General features: G+C 44.5%; 1 protein-coding gene across 1 annotated transcript in view; it reads right to left on the reverse strand.

Annotated features, from left to right (window-relative positions):
- ESRRB (estrogen related receptor beta) overlaps positions 1-13,951 on the reverse strand; it is a 119,593-nt gene that overhangs the window by 5,506 nt on the left and 100,136 nt on the right. The window contains exons 4-5 of the mRNA XM_021542805.3: positions 4,931-5,041; positions 4,134-4,295 (exon numbers count right to left, since the gene is read on the reverse strand). Coding sequence (XP_021398480.1) covers positions 4,134-4,295; positions 4,931-5,041 — 273 coding nt within the window. The remainder of the gene's footprint in view (positions 1-4,133; positions 4,296-4,930; positions 5,042-13,951) is intronic.

Consider the following 13,951-nt stretch of genomic DNA (forward strand, 5'->3'; position numbering starts at 1 on the left):
ATCCCACCTCTTGCTCGGGCTGGGAGGTGGGTGCCTTGTCCTTTAGCTCACCCTTCTGCCCCTTATGCCCTGCACTCAGCGCTGTGCTGCTCTGGAATGCAGCCCTCCTGACTCAGTCCAAGTGCAGGCTGCTGCAGCTCCAATACTTGGGATCCTGCCTCCACAGCTCTGCCTGCTGCACAGGGAACAGCAGGCAGAGAGTAGCCGTGAGATTAAAGGTGCACAGCCACTGCTCCACTCTTTAGAATTTGAGATCTCTCCTTTGGTCATCCCTCTCCTAGCTCTGACCGTGGAGATAAGTCCAGCATTTAGGCTGCTGCCTTAAGTCCATTTTCTGGCTCAGTCGCATGGCCTTTCTGCATCTTCATTCTCCATCTGCATTACAAAAGGCATTAGGCCATTACCTCACCGCAGTCTGCCAACAACATTTCTTAAAAATTGAGAAACAGTTACGTAGTAGAGTGAGAGGATCCAGGACAGGCATGGCTCGTGCTTTTCTGCTACAGAATGAAGTAGAAAAATTGATTTAACTCTAGCAGTAGCCTGTACACACAGCATCTCTATTAATTGCCCTTAATTGCCCTTTCCCAGAGGCTGTTGTAGCAGGTGAGAACAGGAGATGCCATGTTTTACCCTTTGCCAAGAAGAACAGAAGGGCCAGCTGCAACTGCCCCACCCCGCTGAGAAAGCCCCTGGCCAGAAGCACTCCCAGGCTCCAGCTCCAGCAGTCCAGTGGGAAGAGGGAGCGCTATGGTGTCAAGCCTGGACTTGAAACGTCTGACAAATTGGGACCTTTTTCCTCCAGCGTTCACACATGTGGAGTGCAAAGTCTAAAGGACTGTCCCTGCAGTCCACTGCAGTAAAGGGGAAATCATATAACTGTCTTCATGCTGTAAGAGTTGAGATCAGGGAAAATAAATGTTAATTTCACCTGGCCAAAATCACAGGCTTGCTATTTATTATAGAATTACAACACTGGGGAACCTCTAGTTGTGAAATTTTCTGTAATTTTACAGCTCTCAAGAATTGCTAGGACACAACTGCTTTGCATTCTTTCATTGCCTGCTGATGGCCCAGCATCCAGAAAATGCCCTTAGTGATCTGTTTCTTGCTGCTTTTCTCAAGTCTGACCCTGAAAGGTGCCTAATCCACCATTGCTCCAAAAGAGAGCCCCTGGCTCCAGCACAGAGCTGCATGCATGTTTCCCTCCTTCCCAGGTGTGCCTTGAGAAAAGCTGCTTTATTTGCAACAGCTGATGTGATGTTCAGGCTGGGTTTTTTTTAAATTTTATTTTTTTATTGTTATTATTTCAGTGGTTTGGCAGTGGGAGCTCCCAGAATAAAAAAAAAAAAAAATCACATAATTTGTGGCAAGTGGAGTTCATAATCTGTTAATTTATTATCATTTCTGTCATCCTGGAGGGCCATTAGCAGAGGTAATAAAAGGAGATGTAATTATAGGATCTGAGGCCACTCCAGACACAGCTGCTGTCACTCCACTAGCCATATTTCATTCTGTGCTAGTACTAATGTCTTCCTGGTGAGAGCAGCACAACAGCTACTCTGGGAGAGCCTTCATCATCACCCCTCAAGAGAAGTCCTGTCACCCTGCATAAAAGCAAGAAGAAAAGGAGGATGTTGTTCCAAGACCATTTCCATGGGGGGAGAGTGAGTAGTGGGGAGGGGACCTCATACAGAAGGGAACAACCCCACATTGAGTAAGTGTGGCTTTTGAGCTCATGGCTAATATGGCTATTGAGCTAATAACATTTGCTAAACACGATTAAACATGTTTTATTGTTATCATAGGAAAGTGTGTTTAAGTTTTACTGATTTTACTGATTTTATTTGCTAATAAAACTTCTACTTTGGGGTAGAAGTTTGTGTTGACACCTGGGATCCTTCAGGGTTGGTATGACTTTAATGTCACATCATTCTTTACTAATTCCAGTGTGAATACAAGGCAGGAATATGTGACTTTTTTTCCTTTCTCCATCCTTCTCTGATGAAGAGTTTATGCACAAAGGAAGCAATGTCATGTTTTGCTCAAAATTCTTGGAAGTCAGCAGTACAGGGCATAGGTATTTTAGACACCTGGCAGACTCCTGGCCCTGCCCTGCTCTGCCCCCTTGCTGCATAACTCAGTATGTTTCATACTTGTTGCAGAACTACAGAGCTTTTGTTCCATTGTTATGAACTGTCTTTTATTATCTCTTTTTCTCGGTACTGCTCTCTTATGTAACAATTCCTGAGTTCTCGCCTGTGCACAGTCCTGTTGTAAAATACTCCTGCTGGTCTGAACTGTGCCAGGCTGATTACTGTGGCTGTTACTGTATTGTAGGGCCTTTGATAGGAGAGGAAAATACACAGAGAAATTTGAGATGATGGCAGGTAGGTCCTGATTTCACACAAGAGAGGAAGAGCCCCTTTCACAGTGCAGGAGAATCTCTACTAGACTCCTGTTCTGGGACAGTATTGCCAGGATGGAAAACCCAGTTCTTCTCACAGGCACAAGTTAGGAAACTACAGTAGGGCACTCATGGGTGAACAGAAATAGCCAAGGTTAGAGGGATGTACAACAGCAGGTCACTGGACAGCCACAGCAGCTAATTGCATTGCATTAAAACCATTCCTGTTAACACACCAGGTATTGGGTTAGTAGAGCAATCCAGGCTGAGTTCCCTAATCACCACTGTAACCCCGCTTGTGATGAATCAGCCCCAGATGGATTCCAGCACTAGTGATGAGTATAATCCCTGCAGATATGACAGATCTCATGTAAGAAGGGCATCACCAAGATTAACCTCTTCTCTGAAATACTGTCCTGAAAATGTTTCTTCAGACTTCAGAGTCCCATCTCATAACAATCCATATTCCATATAGCCCAGAAAACTATTAACTCTTGGGTGCCAGGAGGAACAGTCTACAGAAAAAAAAAAAAAAAGCAGCTACCAAAAAGCCAAAAGAGAAACAACAGAAAGAAACAAAACACATGGGAAAATGAAACTGTCTGATCACATATGTTAAGACGCTTCATAAAAAAAAAAAAAAAAAAAAAAAAAAAAAAAAAAAAGCAAAGCAAAACAACACAGACCCATGCAGTGGAAGACATAGGCAGCATGAAGTAAATCCTGTATCAGAGCCTCATATATTCTCCTGACAAAAGAAAGGGGAACATAAGGCAGGAGATAACTGAAGTGAGCTGTTTATAAACAGCTTTAGTGAGCTGTTCATAGTGAATTTCTGAAGCAATCTTTGGAAAGCAGCCTTGTAATTCCCAAGGATATCCTCTAAGTTCCCTGGCTAACTTTATCCACACAAAAATCCAATCTATCTGTTTCTGGTGGAGCTGGAGAGAGACTAGAGAGAGGGGAGCATTTTCCCTTCCCAATCCAAATCTGAAAAGAACGTAGAACTCAACATTGAGGACCATATCTGCTCCTTCAGCCTCAGCCCACCCTACCTGGAGGTGTGGGACACTTGCTATGTCACTCAGTCACACAGACACACACTGCATATAGTCAGTGAGCCTTACAAGGCCAGTCACACTGCCAATAAGTGTCCTCATTATTTGTCAACAAAGAAGCGTTGAGATTTACTGGCAGTAGCACATCGTCCATTGCAATGGGATTTGTTCTGTGACAAATCCATTATGACAAGCTTTCCTGAGTTTGGACAAAATTCCTACTGCTGAGAAGGTGTGTATCTGCCTTATGAGCAATAAAGTCCAGTCACTGCCATAATATTTATTCAGCTATAAACACAACAGACCTAGGTCATGTTGATGTAGTGCAAAACTACCAAAGTCCACCATACCATTCCTAAGGCTGTTTCCCAAGTGCTTTCACTGGGCCACCCAGTGCTAGATACAGCAGAGAACTTCATTGTATCATATAAAAACCTTCTGTGTAATCCCAGGGCACACACATGTACAGTGATCAATTTATGCACCTCCATCTTAGGCTGCACTGGAGTTTGTTACCAATGAGTCTGTCTCTAGCAGTATTTTGTAACAGTACTTTCCACCCATCACTACAGGAAAAGGTCCTTGCTGAGACCAAAATTTATAAGCACATAGACAAATGCTAGCTCCCTTTGTTGTTCATGCTTACACCCTTGTAATTCCCCATTTACCTGGGATGTGCTTTGCCCAGCCAATGATCACCACCAGTTCCCTGTCTGCCAGGTCACAGAGGGTTGTCAGAGCTTTGATGTCACTCTCCGGCATGGTTGGATCAGGCATGGCATAAATCTTCTCTGGCTCAGCCACCAGCAAGTGGGAGACGATCTTAGTCACTGCACATTTCAAAGGAGAAGTTGTTGTATCTCTTGTGACATTAAGGTGAACCCTCCTGGGATAAGACATGACTATAGAGCCCCTAACACCTCAGTAATGGTTTTGGTCACAACAGAAAACCATGCTGTAGCTACACAGGCTGTAGTGATCTGCCTATGACAAACCAGCTCTGCACTGGGATGACAAAAGCAGGAAGTTGCTGCAATGTTGTCAGTTCAGTCATTGTCAGGTAGGTCCACTGAGGGGAGAAGGAGATATAAGCAAAAAGTTGGTGGGATGTGGAAAAGTTTAAAGAGCTATGGGTCGTACTGAAGAGAGTAATCAGCATGGGACTGGTTTTATTAACATGGCTTGGTTAAAGGGAAAGATCAGAATATCACTAAATGGATTTACATAATCTCCTAGGAAAGGTCTGGTATTTAACCTTAGCTACAATGAGTACCTGAGCTATAGCTAGGCCAGTCTAATTACCTCTACACTACAATCATAAGAAAATATTCTAGTACTGTTACCAATACGGGAATTGGAAGTGACAGTTGCTACGCTGTACTTTTGGGAGATCAGTGAAAAGAAATATAGTGGCAGCTCAGAGGACCACAATTCAAGACCAATACAATTCAAGACCAATACATACATGGCTTTTTAGCTGGGGGAGGGATCTGTAAGCTCAGGTAAGTGCTGCTCTCAGAATCCAGTCTCCTTTTGTATTTCTGACGGCCTCCACGGACTCGATCCAGACGAACACCTGCAGATAAAACAAAAAAGTCCTCATGATTCCTTAGTGCTTTACAGAACCTTGACATGCATATACTAGAATTTGCTAAGCAAGATGTTCCCCAATCTCCAGGGAGCTTCCCTCTCTCTCGAGGGAAGATCTCAGAGATTTCACTTGAGATCTCAGCTGAACCCATAAATCTCAATACCAGCTAGACTGCCTCCATCTCTAAGCATGCTGCTCTGAGCTTTACTTTTATCCAAAACATTAATGAACACAGAAATTAACCCATTCAGACTCTTAAATCACTATAAATCTGATGGGCAAATGAAAAGCTTCAGAACTCAATGCCCTCTACATGATCCTGCTTTTAAAAAGAAGGACTTTAAATGTCAGTCAAGCTAGAAGTTATAAAAATAAGCTTTTAGATTGTTCTTAAAAATGAGAAGTTAAATGTTCTATAACCTCTCACTGTTTATATTTGAAAAAAGTGACCTATAGTGTTATAAATGGGATCACACCCCTGGTGGTAAAATTGATTTCAGCATTTATTATAATAAAAAGAAAGGCAGGAGCAGGAGTGTTCCTGTTGAGGATGCTGCGGTGCCAGCACTGGGTTTTCCTGAGCAGCGATGTCCCCCAGGTTCCAGGTGGAGCAGCACATCTTCAGTGGGTAAGATGCCCCTTTTTAGCCTGTTTTTGATCCCTTTGGATTGGTTTGGTTTTGGATCCTTCATTTGCTTGAAGGTTTAAGGCGCTTGATTGGCCCATTATAGTTCTGTCCAGGCTGGCTCGTTTCGCCTGGGGGTGGTGCACTTTACTTGGGTGTAACATGGTACATAGAGTACCGTATTTCTTATAACTACCCTTTTAACCCCTTTTACCATAACCAAACCAACAGTACATGCTTAATAATTATCAACTATTTTACTATAGTTTCTAACCTATTTTTAACATATAGCACAGAGATCATGAACTCTTAATTCAACAAAGATGTTTCAGCCTTGATCAAGTAAGGCAACTGTAATAAAAGTAGAATCCAAATAAATAGAAACAACCTTGACTATAATAAAGCAATGATAAAGATGAAGTAGGGAGACACTGAAGAATTTGTTGCAGCTCTTTCAAAGTACAGTAAAAAAATTCCCAATGACTGGGAAGTACTAGTGCTAGTCACTGTGCAAAAAACCATAGCATCATCAATAGACCAGCAACCAAGTTGTCATATTAGTACAAAATACAATGTTAAAAAGAAATTGTGAAAAAAAAAACCCTACAGATATTTGTGCAGTTATGTTTTTTCTGAGCAGCCATATGGACTCTGATAATCATACTGAAATTGGGGTAACTCAGTCTTGCTGGGAGAAAGTTTTGGGGAAAAAAATCGTTTAAGGTAAATGTAGGAGTATTTGATTACAATAAAATTTTGAATTTACACTATACAAGTACTTTCTTAGAAACCCACAGGAGTTTGTCAAGTCTGATCATGGGAACCAGTTATGTGATAACTTACTTAATCACATTAAGTCATTAATATTTTGCAATCATACTGCTACATAAACCCAAACAACTAAAAGCAAACACTCCACATCAGTTTTGAAGTGACACTTTTTGAACAACTGGTACACCTGAAAAAATCTGCAGTTGGCTGGCAAATATTCTACCCTAAAAGGAGGCATGTCTGTCACACTGCATTTCAATGCTATGTTTGCTTATTCTGTCAGGGAAAAGATAAAGCTTTTACGATGATGCTCACACCAGCCCCACCTGCACCACCTGAAACTGCTACTTGCAACAACACCTAAATCCCGATACTCTTCATGGCTAGAGCACCAAAACCATTTGATTACCAATTGCCCCCTAAGCAACAAGGACACCAGGCCAACTACACTCAGTCTGGCAGCAGGATTTCCCACTGAGCAGGAGAAGCAGGAATGAGCAGAGCAAGGGAGCTGCTGCTGTGGGTGGCTGCTATGGGAGGCCAGCAGATGTTGGAGAAGATAAAGATATGAAGCTGATATAGGTGAACTCAGGTCACACTGAGGAATTTCTTTCCCCTGCCGCATTTTCTATTTCTTACTCTGTATGGAGAATTCATGGACATCCCTAAGTACCACCTTTCATGGTATACCATTCCATGGTATTGTTTCTGAAAATGATGCCTATTGCTTCTTTTACTTCCATTTTCAGTGGCAGGTAGCCTGTGGGCAAGACTCCTTCCTGGGAACCCAAACACATTTCAGAGAGCAATTTCAAAAAGGACAGCCAGGGAATCCCAAACCTTAGGATCTCTAGGAAGATCCCTAAGGAAAAGCAGTAATAAAATCCTGGATGAAGCAGGAAATTTTCAATTCTATCCATGAATTCTTTCCCTCTATAAACATGCCCTTGTTTCTTAAGAAATAAGACTCTATTCCATGCTGAATGAATGACAGCTACCTATAAGCTAGGAAAGAAGGGAGGGACATAAATTTCTGGAACTGCCAGTAAACCAAACAATCAGGTATGAAAAATAAAAGGATCAGGAATACACTGTTAGAAGATTATAGAGGAATTCAGAACAGGCTGCCAAGACGGAGGACTGAATCACATCTTCCCAGGACCCATTCAGATAAGGATCATAGCTGGGTGCATTCCCTCACACCAGTGGTCCAGGGAGGGAAAGACGGAGATGTCATTCTCCGCTGGCAGAAACCAACACACAGCCCTCCAGGATGCTTTTGCTGTGCAGTTTGCTAAGCAGCGGGAGGGGAAACTAGGAGGAGTAGGGAGGAAATGGGGGAAGGAGTCTGTTTCCTCCTCCCAAGGAGAATGCCATCCTCCAGTGCTTGGCAGAGGGATGGCTGCACAGGTTGCAGCAGTATTAGGGACCCTCAATCAGATTATAAGGACACAAGGGACTTAAGTGCATTAAAAAAAGATAAGAAAGATGCAGAGAGATTTATCCTGCACCCCTCCTTCCCCCACTGAGCAGATAGAGGTCTGTTTGCCCAAGGACTTCAGCTTGTTAATTTTGAACAACTGTTTGTCCTCCTTTTGTTCCCCTTCCCTTGTGACACTCCTTGAGGCAAACGTTTTCAATCAGCACTTGCAGAACCACAGTTCTACCCTGGCAGCGTGGCTCCAGCTGCAGAGCCGGTGAGCAGGCTGAGCCCCACACAGCACATGCCAGCTCCAGCTGCTGAGTGCCATGACCCACAGGTGCTACAGTAAACAAAAGCATTTCAACACTCCAGGTCCCTGACTGTGACACTCCAGACGTAAACATCATAGTAAAATCCTTTTTCTAAATATCTGACAGCCTAATGGGTCATATCTAGATGGAAGGAAAGGGCATGGCCAAAAATCAGTACCTGTAGTATCTAGGTACTCAGGTTAATGCCTGCTGCTCTGCTTGATTTCCTCTGTGGCTGATTTTAAGACAGGCAGGTTGGTTACAGTGCAGATCTGAGAGGGACACTGAAGAACAGACATTAAAATGGAGTGAGGAGGTATGGTAGGTGAGCTCAGAGAAGCAGCATGAAGGAAAACATTAAGCAGAGAAGAAATGGAGGGGAATGTAAGCTGGTATATGAATGGAAGTGAAAGAATGTAAGGAAAAGGAAGACGAGAGATGGCTGGAGCATAGCTGAGGGGCACGTAGGCTGTAATCACAAGGGCAGGTTAAACACCACATGTGCACCCACCTGAGCATTAACTGCAAGGTGCAGCAGCCATGCATGAGATGCAGCTGTTCATGCTGAAGACTTACAAAAGATTTGGTACTGTGGCCTGACAACAAGAAAGCAGCAAAATAAAGCTCCTGTACAAACCCTGTGCTCACATGAATCACAGCTGGCCAGTTCAAAGGCGAGAAGGCACTGATCCTACAAAAATGTCACCACCACAGGCACTCCTGGAGCCCTGTTTGTGTCAGCAAGGAATTGAGATCCACAGTATAGCACAAAGTAAGGAAAGCACCACCCCTTGATAACTTATCTTGCTGGCAGTTCCTTTAAATTAAGACTTTCTATTCTGGAAACATGCCCTCTCCTCCCATTCCCCTGTATAGCAAGAAACTACTGCTGTTCATTCAATTTTATTACCTTTCGAGAAATGCTGCATAAAAGTCCTCCTCATCTGACCTAGCTATGGAGCTGACCCTGGTGTACTCCACAGGTATTGAGCTCCAGCTCCCCCACAGCTGGTTCTCAGCTCCCCAGCCTGCCCAAACCCCTCTGACCTTGCAGGGGGGAGGGCAGGGCCAGGACTTGTGCAGGACTTCTCAGCTCAGCATCCTGCCAGGGCAGGGATGTCACTTTTCTAAGCGTCCTGTGGGTGCCACTCGTGTTCCAAGCACTCTCGCAGAGAGGTCTGTGCCAGCACCAAGCCTCTGCAGTGGGAGAGCTGAACTGCTGATCGTTCAAGCTCCCTGCACTTCTCTGACATGCCCCTTGGAGAGACGTCTGCCCGACAACTTTGGGATCAGATGTCACCTTACCGACTTGATAACATCAGGCCTTGGGGTTTTTTTCTTAATGGAAGTAAAATAATTCCATCTTTTTTTAAAAGCTGGACCCAGGCCGAGACTGTCGGAAGTAAAAATAGCCGAGTATGCAGAGGCGACAGCACACAGAGTCAGGTTTAGTTTCTCTTTTATTTTCTGGGGACTAAAAATACCCTTAAAAGCTCTGTGAAGCTAAGCCCCGGCCAGTGGGAAATGCAGTCAAGGCCCAGTATCAGCTGTCGAGTCAAATTACCAGCTTCACCTCACTTTCCATCGAGTCCTATCACATGCCCATGGATTGATAGAAACAGAAAGATCTATCTTGCCAAAAGAGCTAACAGAGGAGCCAGGCTACAGGGTTTGCATGGTACAATATGTGTCTAGACCAGGAAGGACACAACCAAAGGGAGCACAGGGGATGTGCTGGCCAGGAAGCAAAAGGGCTGCTTTTGCTGAGCTTCCCTGATACACTAGCCATGTCCTGTGTCCACTGCCCACCTAATCATTGAGCTGCAGCTTCCACACTGCTCTCCCAGGGTCTGAACTGGGGTGGTGCTGTGCAGAGTGCCTGCCTCCAGGAGCTGCAGTCTGAAGTACATGGATTGGTACTGGCCAAGGAAGCTGGAATGTATAGGCTAAAAGCAGAGAAGAAAGGAAGGGAGAAGGGTTGTATCCAAAGCGTCTCCTACAAAATTTCCCTCTTCCTTTCTGCTCTGAACTTCAGGAGAGACAACAGCATATGGTAATGGGATGAGTGAGCCAGGAGGAAGCACATCAAGGAAACAGAGAGCAGAGATGACCATTAAAAGTCAGGCCTGCCAAGATGAGAAAGAAATACACTATAGGGAAAAGCATCTCTGCCTAACAGGAATGGAGAGGCTGCAAACTGACAAGGCTCTCCTTTGTTACTCAGATACCAGCTTGGGAATGAGAAAAGGTCCCTTTATGCTCTTAGGCTCTAACGCTGTGGCAAAGAGGCCAGCCCCTAGACAGTTTTCTGGTAGGTGACTGATGTGATTACCCAACTCATCTGAAATACAGGAAAGTAACTTGAGGGTCACAAATCAGCACCACCAGAAGAACCCAGTGACTAGGCTGGTGCAGGTGACTAAGCCTGGAAATTACACTTGGAAAGAGAGGGTGAAGAACTATCCTGTGGATGAGGGGAAGTGGAGATGAATGTCCATCTCCTTTGTTACAAGAGCCTATAGAGAAATTAGATCAGTTCAAGTAGGATGCTGCAGCCTCTTCCACCTTTGATGTTTCAGGGTTATGTTAGTCAGGAAAATTTCTTCACTGTCAGGCTGACTGAAGAGCCCCTGGACTCAGAGAGACAGGTTAGCCCTGTGATACCTGATGATACCTGGTCCCAGAGGCTCTCAAATGCCTTGGAGCAGTGACACAAGGTTCCAGCTCCTCACACACAGAAACACAAGCAGCATGTCCCGAAAGGTTGGTCCAAAGCATACAGAGTCAAGTGGAACCCACACAGCCTGCAAACCAGTCCTTCTCCCTGCCACTGCCAGCTGCATGGCTGCCAGCTCTGCAGGGCTGTCTGCAGTGCTTGCCACTGCTGTCTCACAAACGTACATCTTTCTTCCCATGCTGAGCCCCTCTCACTTTGCTCCCCCCACTTTGCTCCCTCTGGAAACTCAGGAATTAACAAGGGCTTCAAGGGCTAATGGGAATAAAGAATACCTCGGTACCTTGTTCCCTGCAACAACTCTCTGTTGAGAGAGTTCACCTTGTGTCCCTGGTCCACGCAAATGTTCTCCTCTGATTGATTCCTTCCCAGCCCTCCAAACAGTCTGAAGCAGCTATATTGGTTATGTCACCCATGGCCACAATACCTACACAGCAGAGGGCTGAGGGGCACTGTGCAAAAGGAGGGGATGCAGGCACATGTCTGCTAGGAAGATACCAAGGTTGAAACAACAAGATGAATACCAAGGTGAAAACAACAGGACCTAAAAGATGACAAAGCCTCAGCCCCACTGACTTTCCAAGAGGTAGAACTCAGAAATAAAGCCCCAAAGCAGTGTCTGGAGACCTAGGTGTGATTTAACTACCTTACTTTAGACTTTGATTGCTCCCCTCTCTGCATCTAGGCTCCCTTGACCCACAAGAGAGAAAAAGGCACCTCCACATTCAGCTCACTGGCCAGACACTTACCTGAGGAGGCATCATGACAGATATTTCTCTGCACTGATTACCAAGACAACCCCTGTGGGGTGAAACCAATGGTATCTCTAGTCTAGTTTTCTGTCTCAGTATATTTCAGTGGAGCAGATTTTGGAACAGGTAGAGGAGCATAAGTATGGATCAAGAACAATTTTTGATATGTGATGACACAATGGAGTGGCCCTCACAACTACATGGAAAGAGGTCTACTTGTGATGGAGGTCCACAGAGGAGAAGGAGTTAGTCCCACCTACACAGCATGCTCTGCTTTGTCCAGCCTTTAACAGCAACTCTGCTTGAGCCTTGAAGCATCTCCTCAAGTCCTCACCTCAGCAGTGGCTTTTATAATGCTAAGAACTACTGTCCACTTCTTATTGAATTCTTAAATTGGAACAGTTGTGCCAGGAAGTTCTAAATAAAGATCCTCTCAGGATAACCTGCAGGTCAAGAGCTGGCACAGTCTTCAAAGGTGAGTCAGGGAAAGGGACTGAGAATCTCAGCAGAGCTGAGTCACTGGTGCACACAAGTTATCAGAGGCACATGCCTAAAGTTACTGTACAGCAGTGGGGGCATATATTCAGTCCCATCCCATTCTTTCTTACCTTGAAGAATCTTACCTGCTGTGTTGTCAAAACTGCCTAAAAGCTTCTAGGACAATGGCTGGGTTCTAAAAATCCCAGGATGGTTGTTGCAGTTTTTATCTGCTTCCTCTTTTCTATATATATTATAAGAGCTCTAAGCACAGTTTTGGTGACAGAATACACAATGTATTTATTATAAACCTATGTAGAGGTGATGCCTCTCTGAACCCACCTACATGTATATGGATGGAACCTGGACTTTGATGTTTGAAAGAATGGACATCTAACTAGGTGTGGTAAGAACCACAAAATTCAAAATGAATGAGAGGAACCAAATGAAACAATTCATAATCCATTAGATAAGGGAGAAGGTGTAGGGATGGTCCTGGATGTGCCATTCTTATGTCCACAAAACAGATACCAAGTGCACTTACAATTGTACACTCCAATGCACAATTTGTGAACAGTCCATCTGCTGGAAGCCTCCTCTTTGGAGAATTATCATCAACCTGCCAAAGGCAGCACATGCTCTCCGTCACAACTCAGCTCCAGCCACATTGCAAATGCTCAATTTATGCCTTGGAAAATAGTTGGGTGTGGAAGATAGAGTCATCAAGATGCCACTCACTGCTCCCAGAGATCCTGTTTCAAAGCACAGGGGGTTGCCTGTCTGTTTTTAAACACTAGGATATTTTAGAGAAAGAAAAAAAAAATTTTTCCTTCTCTTTTTTTACATTTGGATACCTCCAATAGTGATAAAGCTGGCAGCGGCTGGAGGCAGAATACTCTATAAATACAAAGCCATTAAATTGTACACAGCAGCAACCTGATCGGGGCTACCTTTTAATTTCCTGACATGAGCTGGCCACTAACCCAATTACCCAGGGTCCCCGGAGGAGCCCTCATCCTTCCCAGGAAGCACAAAGCAAGAGCCCAAGCATATTGCAGGGATGTCAGCTGAGCTTTCACTGAAATCAAATATCTTTTTGAGAACACATGGTCTGGAAGCGGGAATGGGGGCAGGAGGGAGAGGCTGCTGGAAGCACTTTGCTCCATTGAGAGATTCTTTCACCTGAAAACAGAAATTAAACACCCTCCATTTGGTTACATTGCTGAAAATGCTCTGCTGTTGATTCAGTTTTCTGGATTTTAGTAGAAGACGAAGGCAAAGTTGGAAGTGGAAGTGGTTTGAAATCACCAGTGCTTGGAATCCCTTGCTCAGATACTAGATGACTGCACCAAATTTACAACACCACACTGCCAAGTCTGTCCAGGATGACAGATTTGATTCCTTGTGAAAAAATTATGACATCAGCAGCTGGTAAGGGAAACTGAAGAGTTAGGAATAAACACCAGGGCAATTCCACTGTGTACAGGGTTTCCTAATCAGCAATGGTCTTGAAGAGGTGGATTTAATAGACAGCTGCTTCTGAAATTTGGAGATTACAGTCTCACCATCTCGGAAGTGGGGATCACCTCCAGCATTCACAGAGATGCAGGCACTTAGATAACACAAGGGTAACCAGGCAGGTTTCTGGGAGGCAGGGTGTTCCCAAAGACACCAGGGAGAAGAAAGAAATGGGAACAGGAAGATGAGCTGAATGAACTTTGTGGCTCTCTTCTGTAGACTTCTCTTGCCTGTTTCACTGCCTGGTGCTGCAGTGTCAGTATCCCACATTCCAGCAAACTTTA

This window comes from Lonchura striata, chromosome 6 (assembly GCF_046129695.1).
Source record: "Lonchura striata isolate bLonStr1 chromosome 6, bLonStr1.mat, whole genome shotgun sequence".
Taxonomy (NCBI): Eukaryota; Metazoa; Chordata; class Aves; order Passeriformes; family Estrildidae; genus Lonchura; species Lonchura striata.